At 43.3% G+C, this 22605-nt stretch overlaps 2 protein-coding genes and 1 long non-coding RNA gene across 6 annotated transcripts in view; 2 read left to right on the top strand and 1 right to left on the bottom strand.

Moving 5' to 3' along the window:
- Positions 1–1364: 1364 nt before the first annotated feature.
- LOC308466283 (uncharacterized protein) lies at positions 1365–7921 on the top strand. Of its 2 annotated transcripts, none has more exons than XM_080987045.1 (4): positions 1365–1697; positions 4772–4824; positions 7299–7694; positions 7795–7921. In XM_080987045.1, the coding sequence occupies exons 2-4, from the start codon at positions 4821–4823 to the stop codon at positions 7815–7817; spliced, it is 423 nt and encodes a 140-aa protein (XP_080843171.1). In that variant the 5' UTR covers positions 1365–1697; positions 4772–4820; the 3' UTR covers positions 7818–7921. The 2 variants fall into 2 exon arrangements, with proteins under 2 accessions (XP_080843171.1, XP_080843172.1); XM_080987046.1 differs by lacking the exon at positions 1365–1697 and adding an exon at positions 1808–2105.
- A 3403-nt stretch (positions 7922–11324) lies between these two features.
- EPHA1 (EPH receptor A1) overlaps positions 11325–22605 on the top strand; it is a 79888-nt gene continuing 68607 nt past the window's right edge. Inside the window, exon 1 of one of the 2 annotated variants that reach the window (XM_080986726.1) lies at positions 11325–11664. In XM_080986726.1, the coding sequence (XP_080842852.1) occupies positions 11568–11664 (97 nt within the window). In that variant the 5' untranslated portion in view covers positions 11325–11567. Of the gene's footprint in view, positions 11665–17625; positions 17649–22605 lie in introns of those variants that run through there. The other variant, XM_080986727.1, reaches the window with a different exon arrangement.
- Positions 13251–19352, bottom strand: LOC308466334. Of its 2 annotated transcripts, none has more exons than XR_013980766.1 (3): positions 18207–19352; positions 16166–16239; positions 13251–13925 (listed from the first exon to the last, which is right to left on the bottom strand). It is a non-coding gene; the product is annotated as an uncharacterized lncRNA (long non-coding RNA). The 2 variants fall into 2 exon arrangements; XR_013980767.1 differs by having other exon boundaries at positions 13251–13451.

Here is a 22605-nt window from a genome sequence, read left to right as displayed (position 1 = left end):
TGCAAAAACGTGGTTACAAACCACGGATCCACATGGATCCTCAGGAATTTTGCATTGGGCTCCCCAAACTCACCATCAGATCACATGTCTGTGGCCACAGCATGAACCACAAAAATCATAATCCACTGTTTCGTTTAGAATATTTTTTTTCATGTTTTCCTCCTCTAAAAACTACATGCGTGTTATGGTCAGGTGCGTGTTATAGAGCGAAAAATACGGTAGGTACCGCTCCGGCAGGAAGGTAAATGGTGTTTCCGTGCGCTGCTCTGATTCGCCAGAAGCAGCTTAGTCATGCTGGCCACATGACCCGGAAGCTGAATGCCGGCTCCCTCGGCCAATAAAGCGAGATGAGCGCCGCAACCCCAGAGTCGACCACGACTGGACCTAATGGTCAGGGGTCCCTTTACCTTTACTTTTTACTCTCATTTTCCTACTCCTATTGAAATACCGCCCCTCAATGAGGCCAAACATAGATTCACAAAATGTTTAGGGGTATGCCTACCCCTGCGTCCCCCCAGAAAAAATGCACTGATGATTATTATTAAAAAATAAATTTATTTCTCACCCACCCTCCCAAAGGAGCCCATGGCAGCAGTATTGCTGGACACAGAAACACTTAGCTAAATGAAGAATGATCCAGACTGCCTGGAAGCACATTGTGGTCAATCTGTACCAATCACATTCCAAGATAAGAGTCTGAAGCTCTGTTTGATGAGCCAGAATGGGAACCCCCTGAATTTTCTTTTTTAAAAAACCAAAAACCATTTGAATTTCAGCAAAAAGAGAAATTATTTGGCAACTAGCCACCTAGGAGAGATTTCATATGCCTGTGGGTTAACTAACTAGAAACCAGGGCTGGATCTAGACGCATCAAAAACTTGTTTCAGTTAAACGTGTTGCAAACTCTATATGAGAAATTGGGTTAGCAAAAGTGGAACTCCACAGCGCCATCTGGTGTCACAGTGTTAGAATACATAAACAATGCATATAAAGTGCTTTTTCTTTGCTGAATCCCAGTAACAGAATTACGTGGAAGTCTATATAAAACCAGGCATTGGGGTGGGGTAGTGGGGAGGAGTTCTCACTCATTGATGATTTAGTTGTGGGCAGACCTCTCAAAATATGATGCAGCTACTCGCCTAGGAAAAGTAAAAAAAGGAAATGTACATTAGCTGGGCTTATTAGCCCAGTAACGTAGACCCCAACATTGACATACAGAAACAGAAAGAAAACACCTTCAGAAATAAACCCCTAAGGTAATTATCATATGACCTTCAAATATCATAATTTCACACATATAATGCAGAAAAGGGAGTGTTGACTTGTTCTGCATGTGACAATGCTAGCAGAAGGTACAGAGTTTGAATAACCCTCACAGAAATTGCAACACAGCTGGCTATTTTCATGCACGAAGCCCAACCTATTCTGTCCATGCAGATGTGGAAGTTATAGAATCTGCAGGAATCCATTGAAAACAGGAAATGTCAGTAGAAGTCCACAAGGAGGCACACAAAAGCCACTTTTCTGAATACAAATTCTGTTCATTTGCATTTCATTTATTAAAAGTGGCAACAGTTTCAGTTTCATTTCTCCAGATTCTTTTCTTTAAGCTTTTCTCCCTTTATCTGACCTGCCCTCCTTTCAGCTTTAGCTTCATTCAACTTCGTTTTGCTGTTAAGGAGAACTGATTAAGATTGGTAAGTGACGTTGTTTTTATGGGGTGCAGCTGTCATAGTAACAGATGGAGTATGATAGTTAAAATAACACTGAAACAATCAAATGTGCTGTCTTAACTTCTCTAGATAACTGCCTAAAATTAAATTATCACTATTTAATTACAAAAGGCACACACCCTAAGAACTGCAGAAAACTTCAATGAAGGGATAATTATGTGATGCTAAATGGGCAAATATGTAAATTAAAAATGTTTTTAAAACTGCATCAGTGGAACTGCCCTTAATTAAAATGAAACTAGCTCACAGCTTATTAAATCACACAATACAGAAAATCATAATGGAAAGGCGACATGAAAAAATTTGGCAGGCAGAAACCAGAAAGAACCAGACCTAAGATGCCTCTTGTCTCAAACATAGAGTGCTGGACAGGTGATTGGTCTCATTTTGGTTTACAGGACCCCTTTGACACTTCCTTAGAGGAGGGGAACAAACTACCAGTGCCATCGCTGCTAAGGCAGAGGCAAAAGAAAGAGGGAGCGTGGGAGAGAGAGGCAGAGAAATGGAGGTGGCAGCAGCTGTGGGGAAGAGGAAAAAGTGGTTGGTTGATGGAAGGGCACAATCTCTGGCTGTGTACACTACCTTTAAAGCACATTTGAAGCACATAATTCCTCTCAAAGACTTCTGGGCACTGTAGTTCGTTATGGGTTGCTGGGAATTGTCACTCTCTGAGGGATAAACTACAGTGCCCATAATTCTTTGAGGAGAAAAAAGTGCCCTGAATGTGCTTTAAAGGGATGCACTGTTCACAGTCTGTGACGTTGTGTCCTCTGCCCAAAAGTGATATTCCTCATAAAGAGTGTTAGCAGAGGATACCTCTTGTAATAAGTTTTATTCCCACAATGCCCTTTGCTTATTTGCAAGCTCTGAGGGCTTTCAAAGCATCTCTTTATTCTCCCAGCTACGCCATTAGCTCTGGAATGGTATAAGGAAATGGTTTTTGTGTCTGATGCCATTAGTGTGCTGGTATTTCTGCATTTCTGTAGAGATAAGTTATACTATTCTACCCGCCCTGAGTAATTACCAATTACCTGCCCTGGGACCTGCTGGTGAAGGGAGGGTAAGAAACTTAGTAATAATAATAGTAATAGTAACGATAGTTGCTGTTTTGCCACACATTCGCTCCATTTGTTGGAATCCTTTTGTAGCTCCTCACAAGTTTAAACTCGTTCCGACTCGATCTGTGCAAACATTAACAGTCAAGACAGAGAAAGGGGAAGAGGGCGGTGGTGGTGGGAAACTTGGAAAGCCCCAAAGTCTGCGGTTTGTAAACATATTAGGGCAAAACTAGGTGTAATGCCATTCACACAATCGGCAATTCCGTGAATTATTTTTACAGAGAATACCAGGCATGGAGTGCATTATGGATCAGTACCCTGGCAGGGGGCTTGGAGGTGCTTTAGTCCATTACCCCCCCCAACCCCCCCCCCCACACTCATTGCATTCCACCAGATTGGTGGCAATGGAAGTTTTCCTTTCAATCCAGATGGGAACCAGGGTGGACAAACAAAGGCTAGCATCTGCTTAGCCTTCCCCCAGGGTCCTGATCCGGATTGGGGGCCTCACGCATGTTGTTTAGTCAATAATAATTGCTGGTTGCATGAATGGTGGTGACACGTTTAATTTGGCCCTGAACAGCGCATGCTGGAGGCATTAGGCAGACTTAATTAAATTAGACTCTACTAGGTGAAAAACAGATTTCTTGTTGTGTCGAGCGCTGCCGAAACAAAGAAACAGTAATGGAAAGTATAAACAGATTCTAGTGACTTGAATCTGTAGCCAGCGTTAACAGGAACACACAATTCCCTCAGAATAAAAGCGAAACACAGTTTCTCCAGCAAGGCTGGAGACTAGTTTTAGCAAGAGAAAATATGTGGGGAAGGCCCACCACTGGACGGAATGAATCATGATGGTGGCAGCCATCTTTGTTCAGGTGTTTGCTGCATCCACACACAAAGCGGTGCGGGAACATGTGGGGAATAATGTTTACTTGAAAAAGGCGCACAGGTGAAGAGAGCTGAACTTTCCCCTTCTCCCCGCTACCACATCTCCCCATACTTCGCCATCTTGAAGGATTTTTAATCAAGGCCTTTTTTCACTAATAAATTGTTCTCCATGACTTTTGTTCAGACGAAAAAACTGGAGGGAAACAAAGTACACAAATACTTTGTACACCTTTGGAATCCTTTCATTGTGGCTGGTGGTATTCAACACTGTAAGATAGGACACACAGAGAGAGCAGTGCCAACACACGCTGATAAATGGTAATCATACCACATTTAAGAAAACGTGCCCTTATTCCTGACTTAGGTCCCATCTTCACTATACAGTGGTACCTCGGGTTAAGAACTTAATTCGTTCTGGAGGTCTGTTCTTAACCTGAAACTGTTCTTAACCTGAAGCACCACTTTAGCTAATGGGGCCTCCTGCTGCTGCTGTTGCGCCACCTCCGCGCGATTTCTGTTCTCATCCTGAAGCAAAGTTCTTAACCCAAGGTAATATTTCTGGGTTAGCGGAGTCTGTAACCTGAAGCATCTGTAACCTGAAGCATATGTAACCCGAGGTACCACTGTACATTTGAAGCAGTATCGCACCCCTTTAAACAGTTACGGCTTTCCCCAAGGAATCCCAGGAACCACAGTTTAAGGATGCTGGGAGTTGTTAGGAGAATATGGTTCTCTTCACAGCTACAATTCCCAGAGCTCCCTGGGAAGAGGGATTGATTGTTAAACCACTCTGGGAATAGGGGGTCTCCTAACAACTCTCAGCGGCCTTAACAAATTGCAGCTCCCAGGATTCTTTGAGAGAAGTCATTGCCGCTTAAAGTTGTGTGATACTGCTTCAAAGTTATTATGCAGATGGGATGTAGATTGCATCCCTGTTAAGAGCACAAAGGAGGCATATTCTTTAGAGAGGAGGAATACCCGGAGAGGCCATTGTCAATGTACAAGTCTTTGGAGCATTATTTGGACACTGAGATGTGGTGCAGTGGAAAGATCCTTTATGTTCTGAAAAATATACGTTTCTCTCTTTTGCAGATCTTTGCCAGCGACTTGCCGGTGTTTGAGAAGAAACATCCCTCAGAAAATGGGTATGATTACATGTTGTACTTTCTAAACGCCTTGATTTTAAAACATTCTGCCTCTGGGGAACTCATGGGTGCTGCAAAGGACTTTGGAGTACAGTGGTACCTCAGGTTTAAGAACTTAATTCGTTCCGGAGGTCCGTTCTTAACCTGAAACTGTACTTAACCTGAAGCACCACTTTAGCTAATGGGGCCTCCCGCTGCTGCCGCGCCGCTGCCGCGCAATTTCTGTTCTCATCCTGAAGCAAAGTTCTTAACCCGAGGTAATATTTCTGGGTTAGGGGAGTCTGTAACCTGAAGCGTATGTAACCTGAAGTGTATGTAACCCGAGGTACCACTGTATGTTCTAAAACAAGATTTGGGAAACTGTGTGGTCCTCTATGATGTTGCTAGACTCTCCTCAGCCTCAGACAGCATGGCTAATGGTCAGGGATGGTGAAAGTTGTAGCCAAGCAACAGCTGAAGGGCTGCAGGTTCTGCAACCATCTTTAATTTACCCAGTCCTTTTACATATATTTACATATTTTTATTCCCCAAAGGATTCTTAATTCTCAACATGTTTCAAACACCAGTCTTTCTGTTCTGACATTTTAAAAAATGGGCTGTTCTAACTTGCTAAGAATTAGAGACGTACTATCTGTGAAAACAAGGGGTAGTTAACCTGAAGCCTTCCAGATATTGTTGAACTACAGTGGTACCTCGGGTTACATACGCTTCAGGTTACATACGCTTCAGGTTACAGACTCCGCTAACCCAGAAATAGTACCTCAGGTTAAGAACTTTGCTTCAGGATGAGAACAGAAATCGTGCTCCGGTGGCGCGGTGGCAGCGGGAGGCCCCATTAGCTAAAGTGGTGCTTCAGGTTAAGAACAGTTTCAGGTTAAGAACGGACTTCCAGAACGAATTAAGTTCTTAACCCAAGGTACCACTGTATACTGACTCCTGTCAGATGCAACCAGTGTGGCAAACAGCAAGGGAAGGTGGGAGTTGTAGTCCAAAAACATGTGGAGGCCCACAGATTAGGTACCCCTGTATAAGAAAGAAGACAGTATCAATGAATCATAGAATTTGTAGAGTTGGAAATATCAGGGATGTTGTGAAGCCACAAACTCTTCTACAAAGCTTTTGAAGGAAAAGCCCTGCAAGAGAGTTAAACTGTGATGAACATGTGGGAACATGCTGGGGCTTCTTCCAGCTAAGTTCACATTTGATATTTCAAACATATAAATATTTCAAATGAATGAACCTGTGTTTCATTGTCAGTCTGCCCACTCAAATACTAGTTAACTCGGTACTGAATTCCTCAGCCCAGCTGTTGCGAAATGAAGGAATGTGCACATGACCACTGAAATGGTTGGGTGGGAATGCTATTAAATAGGAGGAAGTGAGGTCCTCAAAAGAGTTAAGCATATTCTCCCTGCACTATCACAAATTCCTCTTCAGAGAAAAGTTCCATTCTGCCTAGAAGTGTACTCAAGTTGTATATTAAAGGTAAAGGGACCCCTGACCATTAGGTAATCATACCACGTTTAAGAAAATGTGCCCTTATTCCTGGCTTAGGTCCCATCTGCACTATACAGTGGTAACTCGGGTTAAGAACTTAATTCGTTCTGGAGGTCTGTTCTTAACCTGAAACTGTTCTTAACCTGAAGCACCACTTTAGCTAATAGGGCATCCCGCTGCTGCCGTGCCGCCGCCGTGCGATTTCTGTTCTATCTATGGTGAGCAATTTATGCTCTGTCCCCCTTAAAAAAAGGTCAACAACTTTGGCCTGCCCCCCTAAAAAGCTCTATAACTCTGGTGTCTCCCCCCTAAAGAAAGGTCAACAACTTTTGCTGCTTGCCCCCCCCCCCCAAAAAAAAGCTCAAGAACTCTGGCCTACCCCCCCCCCCAAAGGGTAGATCACTGCCAGTTTTTTTATACTGGGATTAGATTGCAGTCTCTTGGGAGTTGGATGTGCCTGTCCTATATAACTGGGACATAGTTCCAGGGTGAGGTGGGGTGGGGGACATGTTACGCAATGGCCTAAGAAGTTTATTGTTGGGGAAACATTTTAACACATTTACAAATGATAAAAACCATAGAGTAAAACTTGAAGCATGCACTAGGGGGTAATTATATTTCATCCTGAGGGTGTTTTGTGTTGTACAGGATCATGAGAGAGACAAGGCCGTTGTACATCAGATCACGATGAGAAATTACTGCTGGTCAGGAAATGGGTGAAGATGGCATTAAGAGAAAAGGCCTTTTCCTATGCGTTTTATAGCGTACATTGATTTCTTATAATTATACTGTACAACAGGCTGGCTGTTAAACAAAACAAAAAATTAAAGATAGGGAATAGGAAGCCAACATAGTAGCAGTAGGCACAAGGAAAAGCCAGGCTAATAACCACCAAATCCTCAGCTTAGCATTGCCCTTTGCCTTCATTTCAGGGAAGGGAAACGAATAATATCATCTGTATTTACCTGTTTTTTCAGAGCTGGAAGCGAAAACTAATGACTTGACTATCCTGGTCCACAACCAGGGTTACGACGATGTCACGGTTGCAGTCAGTGCCAGGCCAATATACAAACTGCTGGATGGCAACGTGGTTTTCTTCTGGTTGCAATGGCTTTGGTCCAGCATTGCCACCACAAACGTTGGCCCGAAAGCTAAAAAGAAAGTAAATACGGTGACCAGCTGGAATATGATCACTCACCAGTTGGGAAGCTGGGGGTGGAGACTTTATAACATTACCGTGCGGAGGAAGGTGGATGGATATGTTGCTACATGTACAACTCCACTGGATTGCACTTGGATAGTTGAAGAAAGGGGAATACACCAAGAAGGTGCTGCTGAAAGGAACTACTGCAAATTTGAAGCACCTGCCAACAGTGAGGATTAGCTATTTTCCCCCATTCTGCTAGATGAATTATTCTGTGTAATATGGAAGCTTAGCCAAGGCTTTAACAAAATGTTTTTATTCACGTTTAGGTCAACAGATCAGCATAGTATAACCAACAAAGAACATCTCAACATATTGGGTATTACAACCTTCTACAAGAATAAAAGTTACCAACGTCTGTATTGGCTCAGTTCAATAAATCATTCCATAAATTCAGATGAGAGCGTGGTGGTGTTCTTTCACTGTCTTCTATTTTCATGCAATTAATAAATGGTTGGCCAGCCAGGTGTTGTAAAAGGAAAGGGATTTGACTTGCCTTTAGCAGCTCTAACTTGATGAGTCAATTTTTCTGCTAATGCGAGTGACCAGACTGTTACATACCATGTGTCCGAAGTAAGGAAACTTAACAAATACTAAACATCAACATAAATCAAACAAAACTGATTGTCTTACTTGCTTTGTGTTTTGTTTTTAAATCTCGGAGTATAGCAATATTTGTTTGTACCAAATTATTTAACCATAACCTCTTCATCATATTGACAGCTGCCATCAACTTTTTTCTCTCTCCTCTCTGCTCTTTGGTCCCCAAGCTGTATTCGCTACCCAATACACTAGTCTTGCAGCCCCATGAGCCATCTTATTGCATTTATTTATGGCTCTGGAAAAGGACACATCCAGATGTTTTGGACTGCAATTTTCATCATCCCCAGCCAGCCCAGCCACAGAGGAAAAAATGTTTACAAATCCTGCATTAATTCCTGACTTTGTCAATGAGATCACCCCTCTCATAATTCTGTGCTGGGCAAGCACACTGTGCTGTTAACCGTAGAAGCATGTCAAGGAGCCCATGTGCTGTGCTAGATATTGGACTGGGAAGAGATAGAGGTGAATTTGAATCCCTGCTCAGCAATGAAGATAACTCGGGGTAGGACTTTTAGTGAGGTTGTCCCTGCTCTGTGGAACAGCATTCCTGTCAAGATATGACAGACACCCACTTTCTGCACTTTCTGGAAATAATTGAAGACATTTTGGTTCCAGGAAAGTGTTTCAGCTGGATTAATAGGTCTCTTCCATGGATGTCTACTAAGCAGTGTTTTAAAACTGACCCGCTGTTATTTTCTGTACTGTTTTTAAACTGATCTTTACCTGTTTTATTGCATTTTGTGCATTGCCTAGAAGCATATGTGCAGAAGGCAATAAACAAATTAATAATCATAATAATCATAACATAGGGAGACGCTGAGCAAGTTAGATGCCCGCAGCTGAATTTACCCCATAGTGTTGTTAAGATAACCTTATTATGCATTCCCTTCTCTGTCCTCTATGAGGGAGAGTGGGAGAGTCTGATCCCTATACATTCAACTATGTCACCTTGCTCTCATTTAAATATATATATATATATATATATATGAAATATTTCTTGGTTTACAAAAGTATTGCAATGTCTCTTTTTTCAAGTGACATTTTCTAAAGATGTTTCATACAACCTTGCTCTCATTTTCATATGGGACCCTCAGGGTCCATAAATAGCAACACCCTAGTGGTCCCGGGCCCTAAGGAAGTTAGATTAGCTTCAACCAGAGCCAGGGCCTTTTCAACACTGGCTCCGGCCTGGTGGAACGCTCTGCCTCATGAGACCAGGGCCCTGCAGGATCTGATTTCTTTCTGCAGGGCCTGTAAAACAGAGTTGTTCCACCCGGCCTTTGGCTTGGGGGCAGTTTGATTCCCTCCCCCTCTTTCTTTTTTTCTTTTTCCTTTCTCCTCCTGTGATGAGGCTGCATTTTAATATTTTAATGTTTCAATATTTTAAAGTTGTATTTTAATCTTGTTTTTAAGTTGTATTCATTCAACTTGTTTTTATTATTGCTTGTTAGCTGCCCTGAGCCCGGCCTTGGCTGGGGAGGGCGGGGTATAAATAAAAAATATTATTATTATTAATGCATTGTGGACTATGTCTTGCTGGACTCCCTACTGCAGCACCCTACTTCCAGCCTGAGGCCTCATTCCTTTCAAGGAAATGGCCTAGGAGCCACATCCTAGCGGTGTCGGCGAAGCCAGAGGCAAAACCTGGTGAAATAATGAATGTGAATTTTACCTTTGCACAGTAAGCTAATTTCTGTACACAACGACACACGCTCTGTCCTTCATCTAGGCAAGCAAGAGACATTATCAGAGTGCAGAGGGTGGGGGGAAACAGCCTTCAGGTGGTCCTGTTCTGAAAACGTGTGCAAACAGTACAGGTGGCACATCTCAGCCCAGTATACGTGAAGGAGCATCTCCACCCCCATTGTTATGTCCTGACGCTGAGGTCCAGCGCCAAGGGCCTTCTGGCGGTTCCCTCACCGTGAGAAGGAAAACTACAGGAACCAGGCAGAGGGCCTTCTTGGTAGTGGCGCCCACCCTGTGGAACACCCTCCCACCAGATGTCAAAGACACCTGACATTTAGAAGACATCTGAAGGCAGCCCTGTTCAGGGAAGTTTTTAATGTGTGACATTTTAATGTATTTTTAATCTTTGTTGGAAGCTGCCCAGAGTGGCTGGGGAAACCCAGCCAGATGGGCGGGGTACAAATTATCATTATTGCTATTGCTGTTGTTGTTGTCTTTTGAATAACCCTTAGAATCATAGCATTAGAAGGGATCCCCAAGGGTCATCTAACCCAACCCCTTTCAATCTCAGCTAAAGCTTCCATGACAGATGGCTCTCCAATATCTGCTTTAAAACTTCCAAGGAAGGAGAGTCTACAACCTCCCAAGGAAGATCGTTCCACGGTCAAACAGCTCTTACTGCCAGAAAGTTATTCCTGATGTTTATTTGGAATCTCCTTCCGTGTAACTTGAAGCCATTGGTTTGTGGTCTACCCTCCAGAGCAGGAGGAATCTTGCAAAAGAACTAATCCAAGTGGCTTCTTTCAGCTATGAAGTCCACCAGGGCCAGAGCCTTCTTCAGTGATGGCTCCGACCTGGTGGAATGCTCTGTCCCATGAGACCAGGGCCCTGCAGGATTTAACTTCCTTCCGCAGGGACTGTAAGACAGAGCTATTCCGCCTGGCTTTCAATTTGAACTTAGCCTGATCTTTTATGCCCCTTCCTTCCCTCCCCGTCCCCTTTTGATGAAGATTACCTGCTCTGGGATCCCACAGCTAATTCTCCCCTGTTCTCCTCGCTGGCCCAAATAGGACTAACTTAGCCAGCTAGCCCTGGTGATCATCTAATGTTTATTGGATGGATTTCCCCCCTAAATTGATTTTTGAATTCTAAATTTATTGTTATTCACGTTTTATACTGTATTTTATGCTGTTTTTTGTTGCATCAATGAAGTGTTTTAAATTTGTTGTTCGCTGCCCTGAACCGGGAAGGGCGGGGTATAAATAAAAAATTATTATTATTATTTATTAAACACACAAAGCCTAACTTCTGTGGAAGTCACTGGAAGAGGACCAAAAATGTCAGCACCGACCCACCAGGTGGCACCCTGAAGCTATACACAGGGTGTAACTGAGCAAAAGACAGAGGGAGGATCCCAGGGAAAGGTAGCTACCTTTAAGGTGAGTTTATTTGTCTGCCAGATGGGAAGTCCTGGGACAGCCCCTTTCAAGCTAGTAAAGCAAGGGAGTTGATTGGGAGAGAACTGGTTTCACCACTCCTCTGCCTGAGTCTTTCATCATAACTCGGCCAGGCAGGCAGATTTTGCAATGCACGAGCCCCAGTCCGTCAACTGGCTCTAGAGAGAGCCTCGTGCAAAGGGCACCACGCTGTTGCCCAGATGTGTAAGGCCTCTGGAGAAGGAACCGAGAGAGCTGCAGGCTGCCAGAGCTGAGGAGGAGTGCTGCAAAGGGTCAGAAGCGCCTCCACAGGGAATATGGAGCTGAGATTTCCTGGGACGAAGGCAGTTCTCTCCTTTGAGTTCCTTTTCCTGCTCTGGGCTTCTCTTCCTCGCGAGGTACCCAGTAAAGAAGGTAAGGGCACTTTGGGAAAGATGGGCGTGGAGTTTTCGGTTAAACTGGACAAACTCCTTGGAAAGCACCAAGGAGGGAAAGCTTCGTTTTCCAGGCAAAAACTGCAAAAAGAAAACTGCTGGAGCATGTTATAGGGAGTCTTGGGTTAGGAACAGCTTATTAAAAAAAAGTTGCAATGTGTGTTGAGTTCCGGCAGATGAGAAATTAGGAAAGAGCCTCCTCACGCACTTGTGATTTTTAAGTGTGCACCTAAGAATGTAAAGCATGAAAGTGGTGGACCTGTGTTCTGTCAGTACAGGTGTGCTTAGTGCTGGGTTGACTGTGGCACCAAGTGGCAAACTTGGAATTACTGCTGTGTTGTGTGTGAAACAGCCTTAGGTGGTAAAGAGATGCTTAAAAAGGCCTTGATTGGCAAGCTCACTTAACCATCTCTGCCCGTCGTGAAGCTGATTTTACTTACCTGGAAAGTAGCATTGAAGTGAGGAGTGGCATCCCCAATACGTGAAAAATCTCTCAAAATAACACATGCTTAGTCTTAAACTCTAGGTTTTTTTGCTTGAAAAAGAGGGTCTTTGTTTTTACTTAGCTTTCCAGGCCCTGGTGTTTTGTTTTGTTTTTAAAAAAACCTTTCTTTTTTTGAAATATAAAAATATATTAGGAGCAGTGAAATGCCCTGATATAAGCAAGCTGTAGGCAAATGATATGACTCCAAGGACTTTATAGAGCCCATTACTTTAGAACCTTAGCGCTAACCTGAATCACATATATATTCCGCTTACACGGAGCAGACACTCTGTAGCTTGTAATTTCTGTGCCTGGAGATGGTTCTCAGTACTATGCCTCTCCCACCCACCCCGGCACAGTACCACAAAAAATAAAAATTATAATCTGGCAGATTACATGCAAGACGTAAAAAGCAAACAAAGCAGTAGTTTTCTATGAACCCATCCCTGTAAGGAGTAAATAATAAACAATGAGGAGGGTCGAGAATGTTTATGGACCTTTAAGGATAACTCTGCTGAAATTCAAAGTTCTCATTAAGCAAGACAGAATGCTTAATGAAACAGACATTAAAAATAAATAAAATTTCTGTCTATTGCTGTCCAAAGGGTATATATCTATTGATTCCCAACCCTAGCCCTCAGCCAGCTGAATGAGCTTCTGTGGCATGGAGTCACTGAGAAGCTTCAATGATTTCCCCCTTCCTGTCTAACCAGCTGCCCTTGCTAAGCCTCCTAGCAAGCTACCATCTGGCATTCCACCAAGCTTTCCTGATTATTCCAACATGAAAAGGGGGAAATACATAATAATGTTTGAATAGCTAGCACTATATAAATCACATGACATTTTTTGGAATTATTTATTTATTTAAAAGATTTTTATTGGTTTTTAAAATACAAAATTATAAAACATACCACACAATTTATCACAAATACATTCATTATTGGACTTCCATCAGCATCTCTGTTAATCCTCCATCTTAAACGCTTTTTCTGCATTTCCTAACTTAATATTGCCTTTAGATCTCATAACATATCATCTCTCCTTCTCCATTTTTACAATATTTCTAATGTTATCCCTCACAGAACTTCTTGCAAACCTACAAACGTCATCTGATCATCACATATACTTTTCAAATAATCCGCAAATTTACTCCAGTCTTCGCTAAATTTCTGGTCGCACCGGTTTCGGATCCTTCCCGTTAGTTTGTCGAGTTCCGCATAATCCATTAATTTCATCCTCCGTTCTTCCATCATCGGTAATTCTTCTTGCTTCCATTTTTGGACCTTTTTGGAATTTGTTAAAATTTATTTTTATCATTAAAAATTTACATTCAAACATTTTGTGTAATCATTTTGGGATATTCTCTGAATCTCGTGACTTTCCCCCATCACATACATGGGTCCTTAAAACGGAGTTTAAAACTGCATATCAGTATGTTGTCCATAATTTTCATTTTTCCAAATTATCCGTAATCTTCGTTACTTTACAAGTGTTTCTTAGAGTCCAGCTAGGGTTTTAATTTGCTTACAATGGCCTCCTAGGTAAGTTATAAATTTCCCCCATTTTTTTAATGTCCTTTTCTTCTTGATTCCTGAGTCTCCCTGTTAGTTTTGCCGTTTCGGCATAGTCTAGCATTTTGGCTTGCCATTCTTCCCTTGTTAGGATTGACGCTTCTTTCCATCTTTGGGCTAATAATATCTGTGCAGCTGTTGTCGCATACATAAAAAGTCTTTTCTGATCTTTTGGAATTTCGGTACCTGTAATTCCAAATAAAAACGCTTCTGATTTTTTGACAAAAGTTATTTTAAACGTGTTTTTTTAAAGTTCATTATATACCATTTCCCAGAATGATTTTGTTATCTTACATGTCCACCACACATGATAAAAGGTACCCTCCTTTTCTTTACACTTCCAGAAGACATTTGAACTTGTCTTGTAAATTTTAGATAATTTAGTAGGAGTCAAATACCACCAGTACATCATTTTCGTATACAGTGATACCTCGGGTTACATACGCTTCAGGTTACAGACTCCTCTAACCCAGAAATAGTGCTTCAGGTTAAGAACTTTGCTTCAGGATGAGAACAGAAATCATGCTCTTTTGGCGCGGCGGCAGCAGGAGGCCCCATTAGCTAAAGTGGTGCTTCAGGTTAAGAACAGTTTCAGGTTAAGAACAGACCTCCAGAACGAATTAAGTACTTAACCCGAGGTACCACTGTAGTTTTCTTTCAGCGTACAAAAATCACATGACCTTTGATGCTTTTTATTCACACATTCCCCCATATAATTTCTATTGAAGTGTTGAAGTTGTAAGAAAAGGAAAAATTGGCATAGGGAAAATGAGAAAGACAGGAGGAGGAGATGATACCAGAAGAAAAGCATTATGCAGCATCAATGCTCTTATGCTTGCTGTACACCTATCCTGACTGAGACCATAGCAGGTTTGATGATGGTACTGTGAATTCTTTGCTAGGGATCCATCCCTGCCAAACCACTCTTTACTTCACTTGTCACAGCTATAGTTCCCAGGACATTTAAACCAACTTAAGACTATAAAGGTGAAGGGACCCCTGACCATTAGGTCCAGTCGTGACCAACTCTGGGGTTGCGGCGCTCATCTATCTTTATTGGCCAAGGGAGCCGGCGTACAGCTTCTGGGTCATGTGGCCAGCATGACTAAGCCGCTTCTGGTGAACCAGAGCAGCGCACGGAAACGCCGTTTACCTTCCCGCCAGAGCGGTTCGTATTTATCTACTTGCACTTTGACATGCTTTCGAACTGCTAGGTTGGCAGGAGACTTAAGACTATGGTGTGGTGTAAATATGGCCCAGAGACTTCACAGGTGATTAGTGTGAAGGGAAGTCTTGGTAATAATTGACATTGTTAGTCAAAATGACTGCGATTAAAATCACTCAATCAGAATACTTTAGTTTCACCAGTTTGTCAGCAGACCAAGCAAGTTTACATCATTGTGTCTGTGGCTGACAACATATAATATCGGAACGATCTCTAAACCTGAAATACGGAAATATGGCATAACTAATTGGTGAAATTACTGGGTTAGAATGACATTAGCAAATGGGGAATTTATAAAGTGATAAATATATTTGCTCTGCACACTGCAGGTGCAGAGTTCACAAAACTCATGAGAACTTCGAAGCTGAACGTATATAAGTGCTCTTCAAATACTGATTTCAGTATTTCAACATCTCATGAAAACCCTGAAGGCCTTTACGCCCTTCCTCTTTGGCCTCTAGCTCTGTTTGGCTGGCACCTTCTCCTTATCTAATGCAGTGATACTGTTGAAGTTTTCGAATAACGGGCTCCTTGTATGAATTGCTTAAAGTAGTTGTTTTTATTATAAGATGGGTGCCCTTATCCGAAACCCTTAATCTGCTTTTAAGGTAAAGGGACCCCTGACCGTTAGGTCCAGTCGTGACCGACCCTAGGGTTGCGGCGCTCATCTCGCTTTATTGGCCAAGGGAGCCGGTGTACAGCTTCCGGGTCATGTGGCCAGCATAACTAAGCCGCTTCTGGTGAACCAGAGCTGCGCACGGAAACACCGTTTACCTTCCCACTGGAGTGGTACCTATTTATCTACTTGCACTTTGACGTGCTTTCGAACTGCTAGGTTGGCAGGAGCTGGGACCGAGCAATGGGAGCTCACCCTGTCACGGGGATTCGAACTGCCGACCTTCTGATCGGCAAGCCCTAGGCTCTGTGGTTTAACCCACAGCGCCACCCGCGTCCCAAAAATCTGCTTTTAACTAGTATCAAAATGTATTTGGAGCCGATGTTCTGCATTTCCATGGGCAAGTTGCATCAAACCAAGCTGTCAAGGTTCGTAGCTGTCCAGAACCTGATTACTTTAACCCCCCTTACTTGATCCCACTTTACATGTTACACACATGAAGGGAGAAAAGAAGGAATGGCCATAAATGAGCACATTATTACATCACCCTATGCCTCTGCTTCCCTCTTCTTCAAGAAAACTTACTCTGAAGATGCTGCCCAGAATTTTCTTGGAGAAGGAGAAGTGTGAAAGAAGTCTTTTAAATTGAATTTAATCTCCTGTGGGAATGAAGTGATAGGTCTAATTAGTGAATAGCTCGCAGGTCTGGCAAGAAGGACGTCCCTTCACTACATATCCTATTGTTACTGTGCTGGCTGCAGATAACAAGCGTTGCTATGCTTTGTAACCCTTCATTTCCATATAACTTTATGCCAAATACATTTTACTTCTCTCTCTCTTTCTGCAACGCCCACCCCTCTGGATTGATTTAGATTGAGGGTACCAGTGAATAGCACCCAGAAAAGGAACTCTATGTCAGACATGGGGGTTTGCTTGAGTCGGACTCACTGAAGCATTTTTTGAGTGGGCGATTTATTGAGTTGTATTCTGCCTACTTCTGGCAATGAATTCAAAGCAGTGTTGTGCCATTTTAAACAATCACAGCTTTCTCCCCCCCAAAATCCCAGGAGCCGTACGTAGTTTGTTAAGAGTGCTGAGACCCTTATTCCCTTCACAGAGAAACCATTTTCAGAGTTCCCTGGGAAGAGGGAGTGACGGTTAAATCAATATATGAATTGCAGCTCTGTGTGGGGAATGGGGGGGGGGGGTGTTGGTTCTCTTAACAACTCTCAGCACCCTTAAAAATGCATTTTCCAGAATTCTTGTCAGGAAACCATCACTGTTTAAAGTGGTATGATACTGCTTTGAATGCATAGTGCAGATGGGGGGGGCAATGTCGCCTACCCTCTCAATTCCAGCAAATATATTATGAACCCCTCTTGTGAGCTGTGCACAGTGTGGCAAGATTTCATTTCATTTCTTCTTGAAATATTTCTTGAAAATGTGAAATAGGTCACATTTTGGAGCAGAGCTTTCACAGGGCAGCTTACCTAAAACAACCACAAATTCCAATCACACGTTTCAATTAAAAAACAACAGCAGCCATTTTAAAGCAATCTAAAGTGACACCTGGGCCAGCAGGACAACGTTCGAGACCAGATCTGGACAATCCAGATTTTTGTTGTATTAGTGGATGTCATAGGAGATGGTTGGGGAAGCTATCAAGTCCCACTGTTTTAATTAGTGCCGATACTTCTCCCCCCAGTTTCTCAAACCTTTTCCTCCTCAGCAAAAGGGTTCCCATTTTTCTCTCACATTCTCAGGGTGTTTTAGAATTTCTTTAAAATATGAGTGGTTGTGGGGTTTTGAGCTTATTTTATCATCATGAGATGGCCAAGGGTGGTACATGTGCTACCCGTTCCTGTAAACATCTACCCAGAAATTTGCAGCCTCCCCAGCTGACCATGATATTAAAAGGGCCCATGGAAGAAGTTACCTCATGATGTTTTCCCCTGGGCTTTAACTGACACGTGGGCACCTGGGAAGGCTGCAGAGTGCCAGCTGAGAGGATTTCTAGAATGAAAGAAAGGACACTGAGAAACCAAAACACACTCTGGCCACCTCAAAAGTAAGATAAGCACAACAAAAACCCTACCCTGAGAGTTTCACCCCTTCAAATTATTCTCTCCCCTTTGAGAAGTTTCTAATGCCTTTTTCCATCTCATTAATTGATGGAGAATGTTTGTTTGTTTTAACCCGCAGAAGAAATTTTCAGCACGGCAGCTTAAATTATTAAGCACCGAGTTGAAAATGAGTCACTGTGGCCTTAATGGTCATTCTAGCCTCTTATTAGTCTGCAGCACAATACAGAAATCCATTTGAGATGTGTCAGAATGAAGAAGGTGGAACAAACTGTGGGTAATGTAGCAAGAAAAACAACTTGCTCATCTTGGGCATTTCAAAGCGGGTTTCTTGTGCGTTCTTCTTCCATACCTGCAGAAGCACCCCCCTACTCCATGCAAACTTATGAAAGACAAGGATCCTTTAGACATAGACCTCCCCTCTACCCAACATGGATAAATAAACATTATGGGCAGTACAGATCAGATCCTCAGCACATGCCAAAATGCAAGCAGTCATCCAGGGAGAAGAGTAGCAAGGAAAGGGCCTGCTCAGATCCACTCACCCTAGTCATAGCCTACTCAGAGGCCTGTAGGCCGTGCTGAGCATCCGTATCAGGGCAATAGGCAATATTGGGCAGAATTGGAAGGTTCAATTTTCAGGTCCTGGTATCTCCAGTTACAAGGATCTCCAGCAGCAGGGCTGGGCCTGAGGCAGCTCATTTGGTAAAGCCTGAGCCTCTTAATCTCAGGGGTGTGGTTCGAGCCCCATGTTGAGCAAAATATTCCTGCATTATAGGAGGGTTAGACTGGATGACTCTGATGGTGCCCATGATGCTATTATCTTGTAGTCTGCAAACATGGAGAACCACCGTCAGTAAGAGTTGTTAAGGAGACTTCCTGTAGTTAAGAAGCAGAGTCTAAATGTTTTATATGAGCAAAAATCTATTCCCGCTGTCCCTACTTTCCTTCACTTTTTGTTCCTGGCCATAGTAAAACACTCCCTTGTGTTGCCCTTCGGAAGCACAGCTTTAAAACGGAGTTGTGAGTTGCTCCTTTTCCCTGTCTTCTGGTTTCCGGCACCACCTCTCGGTTGGCTGACTGAAGTCAGTGGTAGTTCTAATCCGACGTTGTTGGGAGTCTGGTAAATATTTTGCAGTGGTCTGCACAGAGAAACAGTCTGGTAAGACTTCAAGTTGAAAGGATAAAGAAGACTTAAGGTTTATTACTCACAGCAAACAAGGCCATGCTAAGCACCTGTTTTGCACGTGGCCAAGATGGAGCCAATAGGTTAGCATTACAACCACATCCTAATTCATTCCGTCACTAACCTGGACTAACTTGGCGAAGGAGGAAGGAAGTAGAAGCCTGAACAGAAGTAATCTGCTTTACTAAAAAGTACTTCCTAGAAAAGAGTGTGTGAGGCAAGAACAGATTGCCTTTTTGGCCTATAAACACTGCCCTCTGCCCCGTTCATGTAACTAGTTGCAAGCATTGTTGCTCTACTCCAAGCAAAAGTATCTGGAGGGCACCAGGTTGGGGAAGCCGGCTGTAGAAGTTAAATCTGAGAGTGCAGGGTGGATGCATCTTCACTGTAGTGCACATGCACACTGAATGCAAGTGCATCAACATTGAAGCACCTCATAGGCAGAAGCTCTTTTCACACACTTCAGGCGGCGACATTCAGATTAAACTGTTTGTTGTTGTTGTTTAGTTGTTTAGTTGTTTAGTTGTGTCGGACTCTTCGTGACCCCATGGACCAGAGCACTCCAGGCACTCCTGTCTGCCACTGCCTCCCGCAGCTTGGTCAATCTCATGCTGGTAGCTTCGAGAACACTGTCCAACCATCTCGTCCTCTGTCGTCCCCTTCTCCTTGTGCCCTCCATCTCTCCCAACATCAGGGTCTTTCCCAGGGAGTCTTCTCTTCTCATGAGGTGGCCAAAGTACTGGAGTCTCAACTTCAGGATCTGTCCTTCCAGTGAGCACTCAGGGCCGATTTCCTTAAGAATGGATAGGTTTGATCTTCTTGCAGTCCATGGGACTCTCAAGAGTCTCCTCCAGCACCATAATTCAAAAGCATCAATTCTTCGGCGATCAGCCTTCTTGATGGTCCAGCTCTCACTTCCATACATCACTCCTGGGAAAACCATAGCTTTAACTATACTAGTATCATATTATAGGACAATGGTGTTTTAAATCAGCGATGGGTGGGCTATTGCAAAGCAGCTGAGAAGAGCCTTTAAGTGATGTTTAACACTTGGAGGCCTCCGGTAGTGATCCTTGCTGTGATAGCACTGGTGCTAAAAGTGCACAAGAGTGTTCCACTTCTTATCTGTTAGATGTTACTACTGTGTGGGTCAGTGATGCTCCAAACTTAAAAGAGCACTTTATTATCACCCTAGGTCTTCATTAGAGGAGTAGATAAGGATTCTTCAGACCCCACAGGTTACTTCATTGGGGATTTTCTCTCATGCGCTTACTACATGCTCTGGTTTACAGACTTCACTGATTTGTGGAGATAGTGAAAGCAGGGCTTGGGTGGTAATAAGAAAAAGCACAATGTCATCACAGTAACACAGATGTGTGCATGTAATGCTTTTTTAATTAATAACAACATTTATATACAGACAGTGACCATTTTAGGCATGATTGCACATGTGTGCATCACACCAAACCCGGAAGTGACCCAGAAACGTCACAGAAAGTGACGGTGGTTGAACAGGCTTTTTCAATGGTGTTTCAAATATAGGTGATTTCACTTAAACACGCAGTGCCTTGGAACATGTTGTTGTTTAGTCGTTTAGTCATGTCCGACTCTTCGTGACCCCCTGGACCAGAGCACGCCAGGCACTCCTGTCTTCCACTGCCTCCCGCAGTTTGGTCAAACTCATGTTTGTAGCTTCGAGAACACTGTCCAACCATCTCGTCCTCTGTTGCCCCCTTCTCCTTGTGCCCTCCATCTTTCCCAACATCAGGGCCTTTTCCAGGGAGTCTTCTCTTCTCATGAGGTGGCCAAAGTCTTGGAGCCTCAGCTTCAGGATCTGTCCTTCCAGCGAGCACTCAGGGCTGATTTCCTTCAGAATGGACCTTGAAACATAGCCCCCATGTAAATTGGGAGTTGCCTGTATTCTTTTTATCTCTGTGAACTGCCCTGAGGGCCATTTGGCTGAAAAGCAGTATAGAAATATGTAAGATAAAAAAAGTGAATGTGATTGTGGCATAAATAACAAAAGTATTGTAGCCCCTTCAAGACAAACAAATTTATTGTGGGATAAGCTTTCATGGACTAGTCACTAGAGTAGATGTCATCAGATTCATGAAATGTTACTAACTGGTAGATACACACAGGAAAAAGGAGAGAGATTAAAGGAGAAGGAGAAAGCATTGAAAGCACAATTCAAGATATTAAAAGATCAGGAGTAAATAATGGGCTGATGCACACAAAAGGGCTTAAAAGGAGTTAGAGAATCAACAGAATGAAATTTGAAGGAGGAGTTGGGAAAGAGAAGCAAGAACTAGGAAGCGACAACAACAACAAAAAACCTCTCACAACCAGGGCAGGGAGAGAGGAGAAAGAAGATGAGCTGTAGGGAACGAGGGATGAGGTTTACAGAATAGGAAAGACCTGCACAGTTGGCCTCACCCACATAATTGTGGGGCTTTAGAAGCTGCAGCCGTGCTGTTGGCATGAACCTGTGGGAAAGCAGCTTCCACCGGGAGGCTGTAATGTCTAACGTGTGCCGTAGTCAGCCCAAACCACAGCTTGCAAATCCACTTCTAATCATGGTTCCAAACTGTGGTCTGATGCTGGCTAAGATTAGGGAAAGCACAGGTGCAGCCCTTGACTCTAATTATAGCCCCGAAACGGAAAGCATGCCCATACGAGAGGCGAGGTGGGTGTGGAAGGAGAGTGTGGGGCCCATAAGGTGCTCTAATCCCCTAACCAGTCTTACATTTGCATCACGCCAAAAATAAGATTGCCAACTGGAGGTTGGGATTTTTGTTTAACAGACATTCAGTCTTTCTTATGTGTCATATCAGAACAGTGGTACCTCGGGTTACATACGCTTCAGTTTACAAACTCCGCTAACCCAGAAATAGTGTTTCAGGTTAAGAACTTTGCTTCAGGATGAGAACAGAAATTGTGCTCCGGCGGCACGGCAGCAGCAGGAGGCCCCATTAGCTGAAGTGGTGCTTCAGGTTAAGAACAGTTTCAGGTTAAGTACGGACCTCCGGAACGAATTAAGTACTTAACCCGAGGTACCACTGTACATACAGTAGCCCAAAGTGGGGATCCCATAACTGTTGAATAGTTTTATTCAAAAAAGTGACTGCATGTGCATCTTTGACTCCCATGATCCCCTGGCCTGTCATTCCTGTCTCTGGTTAGTTCCCTGAGGCAACACTAATTGATCTTTTGTTCTGGTAATTTGTCCCTGTCACTTTTCATTCTTTTGTTAGGTCAGGCTCCTCTGTGCTGAAGAGATGACTGCTAGTGTCAAGGCACCCCTTTCCCATTCTAATAAACCCCAAATAATGTTACGGCTGTTTTTCGCCACTTTACTTGCCACAGCAGTAGACAAATCATGGTGACTTCTTCTGGGAGTCATTTGTTCATGAGAGGAACTTGAAGTATGAGCCAGTAATTCTCTCAGCTCAGCTGCTGCAAGTTCTGTGATTTAAGATGTACGTTTCAGAAATCAGGTTGGTGTGGCTGAGATCCATTAACTGTTGGCTCAGACATTTTATTGCTTGCAAAATGGATGGAATACAGAAAGGACAAGGACTCCTCTTCTGTGCTCCCCCCCCCCCCATTTTTTTAAAAAATGAAATTGTGTGTAAAGAGGAAGGGAGACCTTTCAGCCATGTAAAGGAACCAGAGGACAGTGTGAAGTATAGGGATGAGTCCTGTCGTGAACCATAGAGGCCTGGGGTACCACATTTGGCACATGGCCTGAGATTCCC

The sequence above is a fragment of the Podarcis pityusensis genome, assembly GCF_964106645.2.
Source record: "Podarcis pityusensis genome assembly, chromosome: 17".
Classification (NCBI taxonomy): domain Eukaryota; kingdom Metazoa; phylum Chordata; class Lepidosauria; order Squamata; family Lacertidae; genus Podarcis; species Podarcis pityusensis.
This window is presented reverse-complemented; position numbering and strand designations above follow the sequence as displayed.